Genomic DNA, 20,575 nt, shown 5'->3' with positions numbered 1-20,575 from the left:
TTTCCAAAGGAATGTTAAAGAAGCAATTAGGAATTTGATCCCTAGTAGAGAAAAACCTTGAAATTCAATGAAAGAATTATGTGCCTGTTAACTTATTTGAAACCAGTGATGGGAGAAGTCATCACACTCAGTCCCTTTGGTATATACTAAGCTACTTACCTTGAATTCATAAGTCAAGGGATGTTTTAAAGTGATGCTGCTTTGATGTAGTTATTTTGAGCAGCATCACTCAACTGAAGGGGACAGTTTTCTCTTTATCTTGTCGGTGCTACCTAAGTCGTTAGTTGTTTTTTTAATATATGTACCCACCCCCCCCAAAAGAAAAAAAACAAGATGTGATTTAACAAATAATTTTTAGTGTTCCTATTTTTACCTTCACAAACTAGCTACTTAATGTGAAAATAATTTTTTCAAGTAACACACATAAAGTTACAGCTACAGCATCACAGGTAGAAAGTCTTCATTTAATTTGGCATGCTTATCTTAGGATACATATACTACTTATTATCTGTAAGCAAACTTAAAACTAAGTCAGTCCAGGACTAGAGTGAATGGGAAGAGCTCTGGAGTTGGGTACAGAAGGTATGGTTATGGCTCTAGAACTTGGAAAGTTGAGAAGGATTGCTGATGAGCCTGGGCAGCCATTGCAAGGCCCTCTGTCAAAAGGATGGGAAATTGGAATGCTGGCAGATGTTTTATACCATTTATGAAAGTTTGTCCTTTGTTTAACATAGTAGTCTGTTAGCCTTCTAATCTGCTGGTCTAACCCATTTCCAAGGAACCATGCTTGCCAGTCAGCATACCATGTTGCTAGTATTTAGGGAATCTGAATGAACTCCAGATTGGCTGACTGCAGCAGTGGTTCTTAACCATCCTAATGCTGGACCCTTCAATACAGCTCTTCACATTGTGATGACTCTCAACCATAAAATCATTTTATTGCTTCTTCATAACTGTAATTTTACTACTATTACAAATCATAATGTAAATATCTGTGGTTTTGATGGTCTTGGGCAACCCCTGTGAAAGGAGCAATCTTAAGTCATGACCCAAAGATTGAAAACCACTGGTCATGCATCAAGAAACAAGTTTAGGGCCAGGTAATGCATGCCTTTAATCCCATCATAGACAGTGGCAGGTGGATCTCTGAGTTCAAGGCTAGCTGGTCTATATATCAAGTTACAGATCAAATACTGCATAGAGAGACCCTGTCTCAAAAATTTTTCAAGTTTATAAAAGAACATGAAGGTGTTACCAAAGTTACAATAGTAACTAATCGCAGATAATTCAGAGACAGAATACACATACTCCTCTAAGGATTTAGAAATGTAAGTTGGCCTGGTACATACCTAGCAAGTCAAGGCCCTGGGATCAATCCCCATTACCACAGAAGAAAAATTGCAATATCAAGTATAACAAGTGCCCTTTTCCTAGGGATTGTTTACTGAAAAGTTTTATATTTTAAAAAAAAGAAAAACAATTTAATCAGGTTGGTGGCATATATCTTTTATTCCAGCACTTGGGAGGCAGGCAGATCTCTGAGTTCTATGCTAACCGGTCTACAAAGCAAGTTCCAAGGCTGTTACACAGAGAAAAAAACAAAATTTAAGCCAGCCATGGTGGTGCATACCTGGGTCTACAAAGCAAGTTCCAAAACAGCCAGGCTACACAGAGAAGCCCTGTCTCAGAGAATAAGAAATAGCTCAGATCTCTCATAATTTTTTTTCCATCTGAGCTTTTTTATTAGGTTCTACAGTTGTGTAAAATGGTGACTAGCCAGGGAGGTCAGTACTGCAGTAATACTGGATAAAAAGACTAAAACACATGAGGCCAGGCATACTCACCCAGCTGGGAAGAACTGAACAGAGTAAACAACACAGAACTTAACATATCTTGGTTCTCCTACCTAAGCCTTCTCATTAAAAATATTCACAGTTCTGCTTTCCCTCTTCTGCCTTTGATTACAGTCACATGGTCATACAACAAAATGAATGGTATTTTAAGACCCCTAACATGAATTGAAAGTGACTAAAAAGAAATCAAACATTGAAACTGCTTTTTTAAAATCAGTTTTATAACCATACATAACCAATTCTCACAAATATGTTCGAGTTTTTTTGGGGGGCTGGGGGTGGGAGGAATTTCAAGATGTTCAAGTTCTTAACTGTAGCTATGGAGATGTGCTGATATTTCTGCCACTACTCAGCTTATGGTACACCAGCCCATTGTGTCCTGGTAGTTTTTTTACATTGAGAACAAGGAAGAAGAGTTGGGTCTAGTACCTTGCCAGCTTCACTGCTTTGTCTCCAGCCAATGCTCACCTGTTTTAAAACCCTTGAGAATCCTTGTCTTACCTGTAGCTATGAGAAGCATGGCTGTGGCAATTTGGAAGCAGGAAGCTATCAAGCCAAATGTAGTTTAATTCAGATAAGCACCTGTCATCATTCTAAAAGTAATTCTAGGTACATTAAACCTGGAAAGATGCCAAATGAAAAAAGTGGTGCTTGAAAAGGCAGTCTCTTACAAAGTAAGGAATAAAGGGAAAAGAACATGTTCTTGGATTCCTGACTATTCAGGGTCAGATGTTCCAGACATGAAGAGGAAATCTATTTTAAGAAAAGTTTTTACTTTAGGCACTTTAGAAATATCCACTCCTCTTAAATGTAAGTTATGTGTTTTATCTATTAAAGTCCAAGCCATTGTCCTTGGCAAGAATGCTGGCCATAATGGGCCAGATCACTGTATAAATTTAATAAAAATATTTATAAAAATACTGTATGATAGACTTTTCACTTTAACTCCCAACTGGGGAAGTTCTTAACTTCAGCTAATGTTGATTTTTAAACCAAAGTTTGGTGCCTTCATTTAACTTTTGTCATTTGTATCTTTGTCACTTGGAGAGCACATGCCCCGTGTCTTTCTAAGCGTTCGTTCTATGTAGAAAAGCTGTATTTTTAAAAAATATCTGTGACAGATTTCAAGAGAGTATGACTTCTGCAACATGTGATACTTGCTGTCTTACAGTACAAGACAAACTACAACTACCCTCTGAGCAGTCAGCAGTTTGCCAGCACCCTCTTTACCGTAAGAAACATTACTCATCCTGGTAACATCACCTGAGATTTCTCCACAACCAACTTCGGTAATACATAAATACATAAGGCGTTATAGCTTGGAAGCCTGTGGGAACCATAGAACAAGAACCATAATAGCCAGAGACAGATGTCAATTTTTATTAATCCCAGAGATACTGAGTTGTTGAAATCAGTTGAGAGCTGTCTTGAGACTAGAGTATTTAATATAGCAACGCTGGAGTTAGTATTCCAACAGAGAGGTACTACTATACTCCCCAAAGACAGACAGATTTCTGTCCTGAAGAGCAAAGTCAAGATACTGCCCACCTAACAGCTGGTCCAGCTTTTAAAGTTGGTCATAGGAAGGCAGAAAGAAATCACATCCTCACTGTTATCTGAGGAGCCACCTTGGGCAGTCTCATTCCAAAGTGGTGCAAAATGTACAATGGTAAAGTCTTTTTAAAAAACAAACAAATAGTACCAAGAATTGAACCTGGGGCCTCAGGATTGCCAGGCAAGTCCTCTACCACTGAGTCACATCCCCAGCCCAATATCTTGTACTCCAGTTCTCCAGGAAGTCTGATCTGTATCCAGTGATGAAGACCCTGGTCCTGCTCCTTCGGATCATGTCAGCTTCTTGATAGCTTCAATCCATTCTGCTCGCTCAGCCTTGCTGCTGGCCTGGATATAATAGTGTGTGTCATCCCTCGTTATCACTTTGAAGAGATTTCCTTGGACATTCCCTTTAACTCCTACACGGGGGAGGAAAAGTATGGAATATCCATGTCACTTCCGGCTTGAATAAGCTGAATGTATACTAAGACAAAAACACTTGAGTATTTCCACTGCCTACTATAAGGCATGTCTGTGGTTATTCTGAAAGTTTGCAGCTTGCTTGCTTGGCCCTGTGTTACTCACAGACTAACAGTTTCACATCAAAGAATCCCCTAAGTTTATGTTTAAAAAAGGCACATAATTTGATGTTTACTTTGGATTGGTTTTGAACCTCGATTTCTATACCCACAAATCAGAAATGATACTACCTTCCTACCATAGCTGGGGATTGTAAAATCAATACGAATAGAAAATGAAAGCATACTTTAACATGAAAACACTGTGACCCTTCGCTGTAACTTAGATGGACGCTTACAGGCCATCAGCACAGAAACTGAGAATAAAGAATATCAAAAGTAAGAATTATTCTGTTGATTGAACATCCCATATAACCTTTTACTTTGTTTTTTAAATGGGCTTCAAAAATGATAACATTGTCTCACTGAGAAAAGTCCTGCTCAGGGTTTCCTCCCAGGGGCATCAATAACATGCAGATGGTGGCCCCAGAGATCTTTAGGCCAGAGCAGAAGTTGTAGCTTACCAGTAGGAACACCATTATCCTCCAGAGCAGACACAAGGGAACCACGAAGAGAAAACCCACCTACTGGCCTGTTATCTTCCTGTGGAGGAAGAGACTAATCAGTAATTTCATGAACATACAAAAGGAAAAAAAAAAAAAAAAGACACATTCCCACATCCCCTAATAACTGATCTGTAGGCCTTGTAAAGCCACTTCAAATTATCTGTAATAAAGGAAACTGAACTTGGGCTTCATTTGCACAAGTAATTTATACCAGTGAGGCAGTGTGGGCCTCTTCAGGACCAGTAGCAACAGTGCCATTAAAATACCAGGCTGCCGGGCAGTGGTGGCACGTACCTTTAATCCCAGCACTTGGGAGGTATTTCTGAGTTTGAGGCCAGCCTGGTCTACAGAGTGAGTTCCAGGACAACCAGGGCTATACAGAGAAACCCTGTCTCGGGGGGGTGGCGGGGGGGGGGGGGTGAGATACCAGGCTGATCCAACTTTCTACCAGAAGCATGCACTGGCTTCTTTAACCTTGGTCAGTAAGTGATAATGGGTATTCCTGCACATTGGACATTGTTATGTAAGTCTTTAGTTATATGCTTGGTAGGAAAAAGGACTGGGTTTATGGTATCTGGATGGTTAAAGATCAACTTTATACACCAGGAGCCTCAGCCCTTGGTCCCTTCTGTTAATAATCAATACTAAATGGTGGTTTCAGCAAACAAAAGCAAACACAGTTAAATAACAATGCAGAGTCTACAGCAGGCAGTCTCGAGGGGAAACTGAATAGGCTTTGAGAAACAGATCCTGGGCACTGGGGTGGATTTAGCCCAGCAGTAGGAGCCATAAAGGCACAGCATAGGAGCAAATTAATAGCAAAAGGCCCTGGACTCATCAAAAGCGCAGAGTAGTTAAGGTTAGACTAAGAGTTACGTGCAAAACCTGTGCTTATGCGTTTGCTAGTAGTTTCCTTGCTTCAGAGGGGATTTGTGTGGCTGAGAATGTAGTTCAGTTGTTAGCTTGCTTGTTTAGCCTACACAGAATTTTGAGTTCAATCCAGGTGGTGACGCCTGTAATCCCAGCATTCAACAGCATCCTTGGTGACATGACAGTGAGTTATGGCTACCCCAGGCTATGTGATATACTGTCTTTTAAAAAAAATTTTTAAAAGATGAAAAAAAGAGAGAGAGAGACCGAGACCTTAGAGAAATCAATAGGTCAATAGGTGCCTTCTGGGGACCCAAGGGTTTGATTACTCAGTCATCTCTCCTGCTATCTCTCTTCCCAGGCCTTTGTCTTCCTTGTGCTTGGGCACTGTGGTGGTTTGAGTAAGCTTGGCTCATGGGAAATGGCACTATTAGGAGGTGTGGTCTTGTTGGAATAGGTGTGGCCTTGTTGGAGGAAGTGTGTCACTGTATAAGCAGGCTTTGAAGTCCTATGCCCAGGCAACGTCCTGTGCAGAAGAGAACCTCCTCCTAGCTGCTATGAGACAGTCTGCTCCTGGCTTCCTTTGGATGAAACTGCAGAACTCTCAGCTCTTTCTCCAGCATCATGCCTTCCTGAACGCTGCCATGCTCCCACCTTGACAATGGACTGAACCTCTGAACCTGTAAACCACCCTCAGTTAAATGTCGTCCTTTATAAGAGTTGCTTTGGTCATGGTGTCTGTTCACAGTAATGGAAACCCTTAACAACAGAGATGGCAGGGAATGAGCGGGTTCCTCCATGAGTCTAAGGGGTCCTGACGAAAAACAGATATCAAAGGTAAGGCTGAACACCACAACTAAACAGCCACCTTTCTCCCCTTGATTAAAATTAGATTAACTCAGCATGAGGTGGTACTCAGAGCAGCAATTCCTGACACAAAACATAATGTGTAAATTAAATACATTACAATGTTTTCAAAGGTGATAAAAAGCCAAGGGAGGCAGAATTTGTGGGCCAGTCAGATGAAAGGGTTGAAGAGGCTGGAGTCTCATGTGTACACCTCACCTTGCCCATCTCATGTGTACACCTCACCTTGCCCACAACGCAGGCTTTGGGGAAAGAAAAAGGTGCTGCTTCTCAAAATAATGAAGGTCCTCTCATGGGAAGTGGGCACAGAAGGCCACACACTGAGCAGACAACTGTATGACAGCGTAGCATGGCCTGCACAGAACCATGGCGATGTGGGAGAGGATGCACACTAGCTGCCTGGTCTACTGGACTCAGAAGCAGTACAGCCCCAAAGAACACTCGTCACTCACTTTGGAAGGGTCATAGTAGTGCAGGAAAGCTGGGTCCTTCCTCAGAACAAATCGACGCACCTTCCAGTTTTTCCTCTTGTGCCCCTGTGGGGAAGAAAAGGGTTCAAGTCTCACTGGTGACAGCTCTACATTTTCTTCCTTTTTCCATGCTTCCATCAAACAAAACCCCAACAAACCAGCCTACTCTGATGGAAACGACATTCCAGCGAGAGTTTCCAAGAAACTCAAGGATTACAGTAACATGATCCCTGTTTAGTGGCACCATAGCAGAAGTACCACATTTAGTGTACAGAGAGATAAGAGTTAGCACTAAAAGAAGGGGTGTGTTATCTCCACATTCAGGAATTTTTAAAAAAGGACTAAGGGGCCGAGGCTATGGCTGAGCAGTAAGGTTGTGAGGCCAGCAAGCACAAGATCCCAGGTTCAATCCCCACCACTGATCAACAATAATAAAAATGGGGACGGGGCTAGAGAGATGGCTCAACAGTTAAGAGCATTTGCTGCTCTTGAAGAAGGCTCAGGTTCAGTTCCCAGCATCCACATGGTGGCTCACAACCAACCATCTATAACTCCAGTTCCAGAAGATCCAATTCCCTCTTCTGGTATCTGTAGGCACCGCATACAAATGTATGCAGACAAAACACCCATGCACACACAAAAAAATGTAAATAATGATATTAAATAAATTTTAATTTTAAAGGAGGAGGAGGACAGAGCAAGTGAACCAGAAGTTCACAGGCCACAGCACATCACCAAGGTCACCAACATTTTAAGGATCAACTTGGTCCAAAAACAACTCTGTAGCTACATGTATATTTGTGTACTTTACATGTATGCACAGAGGAAATCAATGTAACATTTTATATCAGAAAAAAATCAATTATAGTCTATGATACAGTATACAATAAAGTGTAAATAGAAGGTATTAAGCTCTGTGTGTGTGTGTGTGTGTGTGTGTGTGTGTGTGTGTGTGTGTGACAGAGAGCGAGAAAGAAGCTTTCTCTGAACTCACGCCCAAGATCATGAAACTTCCTTAGCGTTTAGAGCCTCTCTCATCCCCTGATCCACTCATGTAGGCTCTCATTTCTTCCCTCAGTTAGTGTTGCTGTCAAGCCCAGCAGCAGCAGGACCTTTGGGGTGAAGCATTCCTTCTATGGTAAGTAATAACTTAAGAGCAGATGGATCGCTATGCTTATCAGGAAGGTGACAAATGTAAAATCAGGCAATAATATAGACGTTGCTTCTTAATGCATATGGTGGTTTGAATAGGTATGACCCACAGAGACGCATGTATTTGAATGTTTGACCCATAGAAAGTGGCATTAGGGAATGTGGCCTTGGAGTAGTGTGGCCTTGTTGGAGGAAGTGTCTCTGATGGGGCAGGCTTTAAGGTCTCCTGTGCTCAAGCTATGCCCAGTGTGGTACAGTCCCCTTCTGCTGCCTGCAGATCAAGATGTGGAACTCTCAGCTCTTCCTCCAGCACCATGCCTGCCTGGACGCTGCCATTCTTCCTGCCATGATAATGGACTGAACCTCTGAAACTGTAGGTTAGCCCCCATCAAACTTTTTCCTTTTAAGAGCTGCCATGGTCTAGATCTCTGAGTTTGAGACCAGCCTGATCTACAGAGTGACTTCCAAGACAGCCAGGACTACACAGAGAAACCCTGTCTCAGAAAACAAAAGCAAAAACAAACCAAAGGAGATGCCATGGTCATGGTAATGGGTCTCTTCACAGAAATAAAACCCAAACAAAGACGATGTAACAATTACTTATGTATATGTATATATATATATATATATATATATATATATATATATATATATATTTTTTTTTTTTCAAAACAATTCTTGGGGTCTGGTATGTGTGAATGTACAGGTCTTTGTCCTGCTTCTTGTGGCTGAGAAGGGGAGGTTCTGTTTCTGTGGATCCCACTAGTAAAGAATACCCAGCATCCTCAGCCCCTGCCTCCCTCTGGGCTCATTCCTGTCTCCTACAAGTATGATTCAAGCATCTCCTCCTGCTCAAAGAGTCATACCTGCTTGGATAGGTAGCCTTGTTTGACCACTGTGCCACTTAACTCCATTGTGCTGAGGCTGATCTCTTCCTTGGGGTTTACCTTCTTCTTGTAGCTTTCAGCCTAGTGGGACGGGAAAGCGAGGACTTGTTACAAAAGAACCCCAGGCCCAGGGCATAGGAGTTGCAAAGGCAGAAAATTGGTCAACACAGAAGTCACTTGTCCCCTTGAGGTAGCTGTTCCCCATACCCTGGGCCTTCCCTATGGCTGCTACTCCGACCACTTCCTTCTCTCTCCCCGAACGCCAAGAGGAACCCAACTTCTAACTTACAAAAGTGTATAGGGCTGTGGAATCATCCAGAAACTGCTCGGCCAGATCCCCAGAGCGAATAGCTCCCATGCTTCGGACCCCTACTGGCCTGAGGAAGTTCTCTTCCATAAGCATGGAGGCCAGGGTCACTGCCTCCAGACGGCTGGCTGCAAAGCTGTTGGAGATGAGCCAGTCCACCAGAGAGGAGCCTGTGCGAGCACAAGGACAAACACCTGTCAGGCCGTGGGCTGACTAGACTACTCAGGGGCTTAATCAACTACCTTATTGATGCTGACTTCCCAAGAGGCCTCAGGTTCTACCTCAGAGCAGCCTGATGGTGACACCCAATGCACAGAGCTGTCGCCATAGCCACAGGTGGTCCTCACAGGCCATCCCATTTCTTAGCAGACAGCTCCGTCCCCATTATAAGCTGCTTGGATGAGCTCCAGGCACTACGACCCAGGTCTCCAACCCGGTCACGGGACAGGCAGGCTCACCCAGGAAGGTCTTTTTGTAGGTGCTTCCCTGCTCCATGTTGGGACTCGGCCGGATTCCGCTGCTGGTGTCATGCATCTTGTCCACAATTCGACTACATAGAAGGAAGGCAAAGAAAGGAGCCTGGTCACCCTGTCAGTTACAGTTCATGATCTAAAGCAAGGGACAAATGGTATGACACACAACACAGAGACAGGCTTTTGTGACACAATCAAAATCCAATGCACAGGGTTTTCAGAGACTCCTCTCTTCTTGGTCATCTAAGTGTTAGAATATTTCCACACTAGGCAACTATGACTGTGGACATCAGACTAAACAACTGTGACGGTTTAAAACACAGAGCGTGCAGTAACTGCAGTAACCCACGTGGCTCCCTATGATTTGCTGCATTTTGTCTGGACTTCTTCAGCGCCCCCTCTGCATCACCCCTTCTGTAATCCACCTTATCAACCGCTCCTCCCTGCACTCACCCTGGCTTAGCGGGGATGTAGACCCGCAGACGGGGCCCAGCCAGACTAGACTTCAGAGGCTGGGGTGGAGTTTTCTGAGTCCAGGAGTCGACTCACACCCCCTCCATGATGGGGGTAATAGTGTGGCTACCTGAGAGGTTATATTTTCGTGAGGGAAACACCTTTCAGACATCTCTGTGGGACAGACAGTATCATCTGGCTTCCCTCTACCTGATGTGACAGTTGCTGCCGCCACTGAAAGATCTCTATGTATATCTTGGGGTGGAAGGCCCTGGAGACTTGGTTAACTCTCATTTACCTCTGCCGGGCACTTGGCACAATGCATGCCATTCAACAAGCACTCAGTAACTGTCCCCTTTTTTTTCCTTTTGAAGTTGATACATAATATTTGTACATATCGTGAGGTGACTCAGTGATTTCTTGGACAGTTGAATGAGGGATCTCACTAAACAGGTGACTGCTACCTGACACTGAGCTGCAAACGAGACCTGACCATAGTGCCAAGCATTCTACCTAAAGTGGAACTGAGGTAAAATGACTTGGTAGAGGTCCTAAGAGGTTAAACAGGAGAGAAGAGCTACACAAAGCAAGTTCCAGCCAGTCAACACAGCATAACCAGAACAGAGAAAACGGCTGACCCTGAAGCACAAGGGTTGAATAGCCAGGCCTAGGCAGCACTATAGGGTCCCCCTCCACAATAAATAGGCAAGAAAGACAGCAGGGAGTCCAGGCAGAGGCAGGGACAGGCAGGTGGAGCACTCACTGCAGGCTGATGTGTGGGGGCAGCTTGAAGGAGTTCTTCAGGATGTGGAGTTGCTGGATCTTCCCTGGCTGCCCTGCATGGATAGCCCCTGTTATCTCAAAGGCCCAGGAGTCTCTTTCCTCTCGAGAACAGGCTTCCAGGAAGTACTCAGTGGAAGTTCGGGTCTTTAGTTTAATGAGGAGCTGTAAGAAGAGACAACCAGACAGACCGATCAATACTCGGGGGAGAATCGGTCAAGAGAATGCTGGCAGCAGAAATGACAGGACCGGCAAGAACCCAGGAGGCCATGCATCCAGGGAGGCCTAGTGTCCAGCCTCTGCTCACACTCAGCAAGTCGGGCTGAACATATTGATTTGGGTACATCCAAGACATCCAAGGCTCATGGCCTCCTAAAGCTGTCTTTCCCTTCTACACAGAGTACTGTAGAGTACACCCCAGCATTGTGGCTCTGGCTCCTCCTTCCAGAACCACAGCCTCACTTCTGACCACAGTTTAAGTATCTCCAAGTCTTTCATTCATCCTCCATGTGGCTTCAGCTCCTTCCCAAACGGTTGGCCCTCTGATCCATGCTCTGCCCTCGGTCAGCATCCTCGGAGGATGGATCCTCACCCAAGATGGAAGATTCTGCTACAGGACTAGGTGGAGACAGAGGTACTACATTGCTGTACCTAAGAGTACAAGGGCCGTGAGCAGCTACTGACATGGTGGACTCATACTTGGTGGAATCGGCAGACAGTCTTTGTACTATGGGCCGTGTTTGTATCCTCTAACTGGACACCTGGGGGCCCTGAAAGCAACTGTGGAAGAAGTAGATCAGGCCCACTGTCTCAGTGATAGGGATCAAAGCCAGGAGCCTCTCTTAGACATGTCAAGTCGAACTGTGGTCACCAGCATATTCACAGCGTGCTTGTTTTGCTTTCGAACTTAATAGCCTTCATTTAAATTAATACTAAATACGGGGGAATAAGGCATGGCTGACTCACTGTCTCAAGGGACATCGTGAAGACATTTCACTAAGTTAGCATTCACTTGCCAGCATCAGTGGAAGGTTGGCTTGAATTTGTTTCTGTCAAGCTGCAGTTGACCAGTTTAATTTCATTTAGTTTCAGGAGAGACTAGAAAGGCCAAGTGAACACCAAACACCTCAATAGCACACACACACACACATTCTCTGTCTCTCGCTCTGTCTCTCTCTCTCTCTCTCTCTCTCTCTCTGTCTGTCTCTTTCTCTCTTTATGACTTGTTCCTAGAGAAACACTACAGTGTTGGTTATTTCATGTAAAACTTCATGTGAAATTAACATGAAAATTAACAACTCCAGGAACTTAGCCTGTTTCCCATTTGGAAACTGAAACCTAATCTTTCTCATCTCCATGGTACCCATGTTCCCCATTCACTGTAATAAGTATTAAGGGGCAACAGGTCTAGAATGTAGCCTGTGAGTTTGAGGCTTCATTCAATGATACCCAGAGTACCACTGAGGAAACCAGGATTTCCTCTTTAAAACCATCTGACACATCTGTCAATCTTTCACCTTTGTTCAAGATTGATTCAACAAACACAAGCCATCTATATGTGCTTAGATGTTGTATTCAGTCTTTTGGAGAGTGAGGTCCTTTGCTTGTTTGGGTTTTTGAGATAAGGTCTGTGTAGGTCTGGCTGTCCCAGAACTTGCTTTGTAAACCACGCTGGCCTTGATCTGCCTGCCTCTGCCTCCTGAGCACTGACTGGAATTAAAAGTGTGCACCACCATGCCTACTGTGCACTCAGTCTTAAGATTCTAAGGGGGAGAGGATGTGAAGTCATCTCGGCTTACGCTCACCACTCTTCAATGGTTCCTCTGACACTTCACAGACTCTTGATAAGTGGTGTGCTGCTTTGAATAAGAATGTCCCCCATAGGCTTATAGAATTGAGTATTTGGTCACCAGGGAGTGGCACTATTTGAAAGAATTAGCAGGTGTGGTCTTAAAGGAAGTGTGTCACTGGCGTGGGCTTTGAGGTTTCAGAAACCAGTGCTAAAGTCTCTTAGGTCCTGCTGATGCAGATCCAGATGTAGAACCCTCAGCTCCTTCTCCAGCACCATGTCTGCCTGTGTGCTGTCATGCTCTCTGCCATGATGATAATGGACTGAACCTCTGAAACTGTGATGTTATCTAGGCCGCCCTTCACATCCTGAACTCTGGCACTCCTCCTTCCTCAGCCTCCTGAGTGTTGGGATTACAGGTGTGAGCTACTATGCCGGACATCTAAAAACACTTTTCAGCAATCCACTCTCACTCAAAACCTTCAGTGGCTCCCCATGGCCTACCTCATCTCGTCCCAGACAATCTCCCATCACAACTTCAGTGAGTATTCCCTTACTAGCTACATTGATAGTCTTCACTCCCGGGATCCCTATTCCTGAGGCCGTACTTGAAGTAGACAACACTCTCTCTCTCTCTCTCTCTCTCTCTCTCTCTCTCTCTCTCTCTCTCTCTCTCTCTCTCTCTCTCTCTGTGTGTGTGTGTGGTGTGTTTGTGTGCACCACATACTTGTAGGTGCTTATAGAGGCCAGAGGGCACCAGATTCCCTGGAACTGGAGTTACAGCAGTTGCGAGCTGCCTGATATGAGTGCTGGCAACCAGACTACCGCAAGAGCAGGAGAGGAAATGCTTTTAATAGCTAAGCCACCTGTTGCCTCTGTTTAACTACTTGCCCCGGTTCATGGGACAGCCAGGATTTGAACCCAGATCATTCAATGATAACAAAAGGGCAAGGTGGCTGGTACAGGGGACCACGCATCAGGATGCTCACATACCGGCCGGTTTTCATACTCCAGGCAGGGGCAGGTGATGGTGCAGCCATCGAGGACGATCCTCCCCTTGGGCGGGGTCACTCGCCGGCCACCCTCTAGCTTGTAATACAGGAGTGTGTTCTGCCGAAGGATGAACCATCGTGCCTTCCAGTTGTGGACAATGTGGCCCTATGAACAGACGGGCAGACAGGAAATCCCAGTGGTGAGCCGATGCAGGGGAGGATACAGCACTGGAGAGAGGAAGCCCATGACTAAAGCACGTGTGGGCTGAGAGTAAATGCACAGTGAAGGAGGGAGCTGTCATTGTGTCCGACTCTCCTTTCGCTCATCTCTTCTGAAGGCAAAAAGGCCTTTGACCTTGGCCTTACTTCCTATTCACTTTTGTTCTGTCTATAAATCCCCCCCAGTGAAAGGGATCAAACCCAGGCCCTCTGGCATGTGAGACAAGTGTTTTACCTCTGAGCTATACATCCCAGGACCAAGTCATAAAGCTCGAGAGAAACTGCAAAATATAAGGAATAATCACTTACCTATAATTCTTTTAGTACAAGACAGCCATTGTTAACATCTGGAGTTTCCTTCTAGTCTTTTCCCTTTACCATGTTTGTCTGTATGCATGTATGCATGTATGCATGTATGTATTTAGACAGGGTATGTATGTGTGTATGTATGTATTGTGTATATATTAGATATGTATGTATGTATGTATGTGTACGTGTGTGCGTGTGTTTAGACAAGATCTAACTATGAAACCCAGGGTAGCCTCGAACTCATGATTATCCAGCCCCAGGGGAGGTAATACACAGCTTTAATTCTAACACTCCTGAAGCAGAAACAGGCAGATCTCTGTGAGTTCAAAACAAGTTTGGTCTACATAGAGGGTTACAGTCCCTGTCTCCAAAACTAAATAAATAAATAACAGTTTAAAAGAAAATCTGTGTGTGTGTATGTGTGTGTGTGGCTAGAGACTGAAGCCAAGGCACCATGCATGCAAGGTGAGTACCCTGAACTTATATCCCCAGCCCCTAATATATAATTCTAAAAATATATTATAAACAATTCTTTGAGGGTGTATGGTGGTGAAATTGAACCAGAGCCTCAAGAATGCTTGGCAATCTCTCCACCATTGAGCTGAAAGCATTCAAACATTGTTTGTTTGTTTGTTTGTTTGTTTGTTTGTTTTCAAGACAGCAGGGTCTTACCCAGGCTGGATTTGAACCTATGATCCTCTGGCCTCAGCCTTCTGGGATCTAGGATTATAGGTGTAGATTATAATACCCAGAAAAGGATGTGCTGTTTTAATTGTAAAATAAACAAACTCAAATAAGCAAAAAATATTTTTAAAAAGATTATTTATTTATTTATTTTATGTATATGAGTGCTCTATCTGTATGTATGCCAGGATATCAGAAGAGAGCTTTAGATCCTGGGATAGATGGTTGTGAGCCGCTATGTGGTTGCTGGGAATTGTACATGATTTAGTCAGATGAGGAAGACAGGCAAGAGTAGGGTAGAGATGTAGCCTGTCGATCAAGCCCTTGCCTATCTTTGTGTGGTCTTGGGTTTGATCCCCAACAACAAAACCATGACAGTACTTCCCCTTTAGGGGTATATGCATGGTTCCACATGACTTGGCCATGGACAGGGATGGAGAAGTAATGGGTTCCTGGTAGGCAAAGGTTTCCCATTCTATGTCACAGTTTGATCTTCATACCTTGAAGGATTTTAAGCAGAAGCAGAACAAGCTTAGGGTCTCAGGTTAGAAAGATTACTCTGCAGTTGGGGATGTAACCCAGACATAAAGTGCTAGCCTAACACACATGAAGTCCTGGGTTCATCCCCAGCACCACATACACTAAGCATGGTAGCACATGCCTGCTCTCAGGTAGAGAAAGAAGGATCAGAAGTTAAGAATTATGTAGTTATCCTTAGCTACATAGTAAGCCTGAATTTAAAACTTTCTCAAAAATCAATCAATTGGTCAGTCACTCTGGTCAGGCTTAGTGGAGCTCTAATCTGTAATCATACCTGAGACAGGAGGATCACAAATTTGAGGCTACGCAGGGAGATCCTGCCTCAACAAAACAATCATTCTGACCACAGTGTGTTGGAACAAGTGAACGAAACAGTGAGACTGTAGTGGGGACCTCCCCAGGAGGCCTGTGCAATATTCTCACACCTCACTCCATAGATAAACCACAGTTCACACAGGCAAAGTGAGTCTAGGTCCAAGTAAACCCAGCCCCAACTCTACCTAGACACTAGTCCCCATGCATGGAGAACCCTCTCTCTTCAGGCCTCTTGTCTGGAAGCCACGGATTGAGGCAGAGGCCAGTTCCTTTGGGGACATGAGGGGTCCCACGAGATGAACTTGCACGCCATGGTTATACTAAAGAAGCACAAAACATAAAACATAACAGCTGGAGACACTCTCAAAGGAGGCTACTCGACTCCTGCTTTAATGATGAGGAAATAGCCAGGCAGGGTAGCTGTATAGCCCAGCACTCAAAGACAGAGCAGGTAGATCTCTGTAAGTTTGAGGGCAGCCTGGTCTATACAATGAGATCTTGTTTTAAAATAAAGAAGTAGCCGGGTGGTGGTGGCGCACGCCTTTGATCCCAGCACTTGGGAGGCAGAGGCAGGCAGATTTCTGAGTTTGAGGCCAGCCTGGTCTACAGAGTGAGTTCCAGGACAGCCAGGGCTATACAGAGAAACCCTGTCTCGAAAAACCAAAATAATAATAATAATAATAATAATAATAATAATAATAATAATAATATAAAGAAGTAAGTAAATAAATAAAATAAAGATGAAGAATCAGACAGTTATACCCTACAACCCCCAAAAGTAGAGTTGGTACTTGTTATGGGATGAAGTGTGTCTCCCAGAAGAAACGTTGACATTCTAACTTCTGATACCCATGAATATGATCTTATTTGGAAATAAAGTCTCTGTAGATGTTATCAAATTATGACAAGGTCACGTCACAGTAATGCTGGCACTAATCCAAGGTGAAATGTGACTGGTATCCTTACAGAGGGAAGACTCACAGGAGGGATGGTCACGCCATGCGATGTGATAGAGCATCCAGAGGCTTGTGACAGAGCTACAAGTCATTGGATCACCAAGGGTGTCCAGCAACTACTAGAAACCAGAGGAGCAAGTGGGGGTTCCACCTGGCAGGCTTCAAGGGAGCATGGCCCTACCAGTACCTTGAGTGTTGGACCTCCAGCCTCTAGAACTCCTGGAGTCTCTTTCTTTTTGGCATACTGTTTTTCTTCACATGTACCTTATGTGATGGTTAACCTGCATCCTCACCTTGGCTGGGTTTGGAATCACCTAGGAGACACACTGATGGGTGTGTCTGACGGTGTTTTCAAGGAGGTTAAACAGAGAAGGGGAGACACACTCTGAATGTGGGCAGCACTGGCCCATGAGCTGGGATACAAGGCTGAACAGAAAGGGGAAAAATGCTCCAGCATAGCCGTGCTCCGTTTCCTGATCTTCCCAGAGGTGAGGAATTCCCAGCTGCAAAGCTCCATGACCTGAAAGCCATGCCTTTCCTACCATGATGGACTCCTAAGAAACTCTTCTTCCCGTAATTTGTTTTCTGTTGAGTATTTGGTCAACCCAACTAGGAAAGCAACTACCACACTTCTGTCTTTTTCCTCTTAAGAGCTAATACCATAAGCATTTTTAACATCTGTATAACCATTATTTAGTTAATCATTTGTTTATCTCAGGAGATACGTAGGTAGCTTCCAGGGGTGTTTGGTTGATTGGTTGTGTTGTTTATTTGAGGCAGGGTCTCCCTATGTAGCTGAGACTCCAACTCAGGGTCCTCCTCCCTCAGTCTCCCAAGTGAGGTATGAGCCACTACACAGTCTTCTAGAACTTTCCATACATAAGAAACATATTTTGGTGCACTGGGATGTAGTCCAGTTGGTAGAGGCTTGCTGAGCTGGATTGACGCCTCAGCACTAAATAAACTGGACATGATGTTACAGGTCTATAAGCCAGTACTTGGGAGGTGGAGGCTGACGGATCAAAGAGTTCAAGGTCATCCATAAATACACAGAGTGTTTGAGGCTAGTGTGGACTACATGAGACCCTGTCTCAAAAACACAACAACAACAAACAAGTAGCTTTCTCTGTCTTTCCTTGAGATGGAGTCTTGGAGTCTTACAGTCTCCAGGCCAACATGATGAGCAAGATCCAAGCCTGGCAGCAATACCTGTTTTGACTCTCTTCACCACAAAGCTGTATCCTTCCCCCAACCCCCGCACCAACACCACACACACACACACACACACACACACACACACACACAGAGAGAGAGAGAGAGAGAGAGAGAGAGAGAGAGAGAGAGAGAGAGAGAGAGAGAGAGAGAGAGCTGCTCCTCTCCCTGAAAGCCAGGCCTGGCAAGTGCCCTGTGTTTTTCGTTAAGTTTGGTTTTCTTGTCTGGGCGGGATTAGGAGCCAACTCCATCATGCCCCTGCCTGCCTGCCCCCAGCTAAGCCTTCCAGGAGATGGCTGCTCTACTCTCTGGCTTCCAGCTCAGGTCTTCACCATCCTGGGGCTGTGAACTCTCCTAAACCACCCAGTGCCATCACAACCCTGTGGCACAGGCTTACTGCTGCCACTTGAGAGGAAAGTGGATTTATGGGGCAGTGGGAGCAGGTGGTGATCACGGCAAGGATCCTGGGCCAGCTTCCCCACCTGGGCAGGAACAAATATGACTCCTCGCTTCCTGACACCCTGAATTCTAACCCAGGCCTCTCAGAAGAGAGGGGCAATCCTCTCCTCAGTGAGTCAGGGTCCCAGCGAGCCTCAGCCCTCCTCTGTCTCTGCATAGTATTAGTAGTGGAGAGTCACGTAGGGAATCCAAGGAATAGGCAGAGGCCCACAAAGCCCTATCTGAAGGGTTTGACCTGGAGGTAACCCCACTCCTCCATGGGCTTCTACCTCAGCCTAGCAATCACTAAACAACCCCACATGACCCCAGCTCAGACACTTCACAGACTGCAGTACAGTGGAAGTCAGAGGTTCCCCACAGGCTGTCACTGTGACCTGGATAAACCGTATTATCATTTAAATGACAAAGACACAAAGTGAACATGGAATTCTGGACAGATGGACACCAGTCCACTGATCTGGCTTCATCTTCCCATCCTCCTTGCTTGTAGCTTTGAAGAAACCCTGTCTCTCCCTCGCCTCCCATATCACACACTGTGCAAAACAACACAGACATCTTGTAAACAGAGGATGAAAGGGACCTGAGCCTTCAGGGCTAATGGGGGCTGTGACCCAGTGAGCTAACAAGGAGGACAAGTTTTTATCCTTCATCACCAAGCTTCCTAAGACTGTCAGCTCAGAACAACAGCCCAAGGGCTCAGTCACCTGTACATGTAGATAGATAGATAGATAGATAGATAGATAGATAGATAGATAGATGATAGATAGATAGATAGATGGTAGATAGATAGCATGCTATTATACTAATATAAATGTTCAGTGTTGACATCAATGTTAAAATAATTGTCTTACCAGTTAGAGGTCAAACCTGAGATTTTCTGCATGCACTGAACCATAAAAGTTTCTCTTCTATGTTCTTTTGTTCCTTGACCCTAGGCATCCTGGGAGTCAGTCCCACAGTCCCTGGTTGGACACTTGCTTCTTCAACAAAGGTGATGGGGGAGAACTAATGATGGAGTGAGTTCACATCCTGTCTGATACTCACTTACTCTAGACAAGCTATTTCATCTCCTGATAGTCTCCTCGTCTCTAACAACAGAGCAACAGCAGTTCTGATGCCAGTCACTAACCCTGCAGGGCTGATGACTGATGAAATAAGAAAGCTAAGTGGTAACACACACACACACACACACACACACACATACACACACACACACTCACAGACACACACATACACACACACACACACTCACAGACACACACACACTGAGAAGGGGTGGTGCCTTCCTCCCTTCTAGGCTGTAAATTACACGGCATATCCATGGTGCCTTATATTTCAATATCGTGCTGTTATGTTTAATTGACACATGACTGGGCATATGCATGGAGTGCATACAGTGGGATATCAATCTTAGGCACGGTATGCAATGATCGCATCAGGGTAACTGGCATGTCCATCACCTCAAGCATTTATTAATGTTTCTTGGTGTTGGAAACAGTCAAAATGCCCTTAGTTACTTGAGAATATACTCTTAACAGCGGTCAGTCATAGTTAACTCTCTACCACAGAAGATCATCCCTTCTTTCCAACCGTGCCTTTTAACCACGCTCTCTCCACCTTGCACCCACACCACTTTATGGTACTTTAGTAAGGCATGTGGGGTGTGTGTGGTGGTGGGGTGTTGGTGTTGGTGTTGTTATGGACCAAACCCAGGGCCTTGAGTATGCTAACCATGGGTCCTGTCCTCAACTCCAGTAAATTGTTTTAAGAGATCCACCGGAGAGAACCAGCCCTGAACCACAGTAACCAAGCAGGATTAGCCTGTGCAAGCCAGGCCCGCTGGCCAGTGGGAGCACTGCGCCAGCTCATCCCCGCGTCCAGCACTTGCCCGCCCTGCTGTCCCCACGGCCACGCGGGCGCGAGGCCAGAGCGCACTCACCCTCTTCACGAGGAAGCCCTCCTTGAGCACGCCGTCCTCCATGTCGCCAGTCCAGGTGAGCTGTCCCCGCGTTCCGCCTCCGATGCCGCCCGCGCCCAGGAAGCCGCTCCCGCCCGGAGACGCCCCCTGGCGCGTTTCCAGTCCCAGAGCCTCCCGCCCCGCGGGCAGGAAGTCTGGCCGGGTCGGGACTTCTGTGCGGACCGTCTCTCGCCAGATGCCCAGTGTGCCAGCCCTACCCGGCATGGCCCGCGGTGATCGCCCAAGAACACGACCCTGGACCGGTGCCTATAGTTGTGAGCCATTCCTGAGAGCAGAGAAACAGTGTGTAGCGCACGCATAGAAATCGCAAATTTAAGGTGACTGCCATAGTCTACAGAACACATTCTCACCTCAGTGTGTACATCACACCAT

General features: G+C 45.2%; 1 protein-coding gene across 2 annotated transcripts; it reads right to left on the bottom strand.

The window, feature by feature from the left end:
* Window positions 1–2,131: 2,131 nt before the first annotated feature.
* Plek2 (pleckstrin 2) lies at window positions 2,132–20,370 on the bottom strand. Of its 2 annotated transcripts, none has more exons than XM_076921895.1 (9): window positions 20,165–20,370; window positions 13,533–13,697; window positions 10,734–10,915; window positions 9,503–9,594; window positions 9,027–9,214; window positions 8,717–8,818; window positions 6,681–6,764; window positions 4,450–4,528; window positions 2,132–3,826 (listed from the first exon to the last, which is right to left on the bottom strand). In XM_076921895.1, exons 1-9 carry the CDS (start codon window positions 20,204–20,206, stop codon window positions 3,699–3,701), a joined length of 1,062 nt encoding a protein of 353 aa, XP_076778010.1. In that variant the 5' UTR covers window positions 20,207–20,370; the 3' UTR covers window positions 2,132–3,698. The 2 variants fall into 2 exon arrangements, with proteins under 2 accessions (XP_076778010.1, XP_076778011.1); XM_076921896.1 differs by lacking the exon at window positions 20,165–20,370 and adding an exon at window positions 13,986–14,065.
* Between the last annotated feature and the right edge of the window lie 205 nt (window positions 20,371–20,575).

This window comes from Arvicanthis niloticus, chromosome 23, assembly GCF_011762505.2.
Source record: "Arvicanthis niloticus isolate mArvNil1 chromosome 23, mArvNil1.pat.X, whole genome shotgun sequence".
Taxonomy (NCBI): Eukaryota; Metazoa; Chordata; class Mammalia; order Rodentia; family Muridae; genus Arvicanthis; species Arvicanthis niloticus.
Note: the sequence above shows the minus strand (reverse complement) of the source record. Positions and strands in the feature narration are given on the sequence as shown.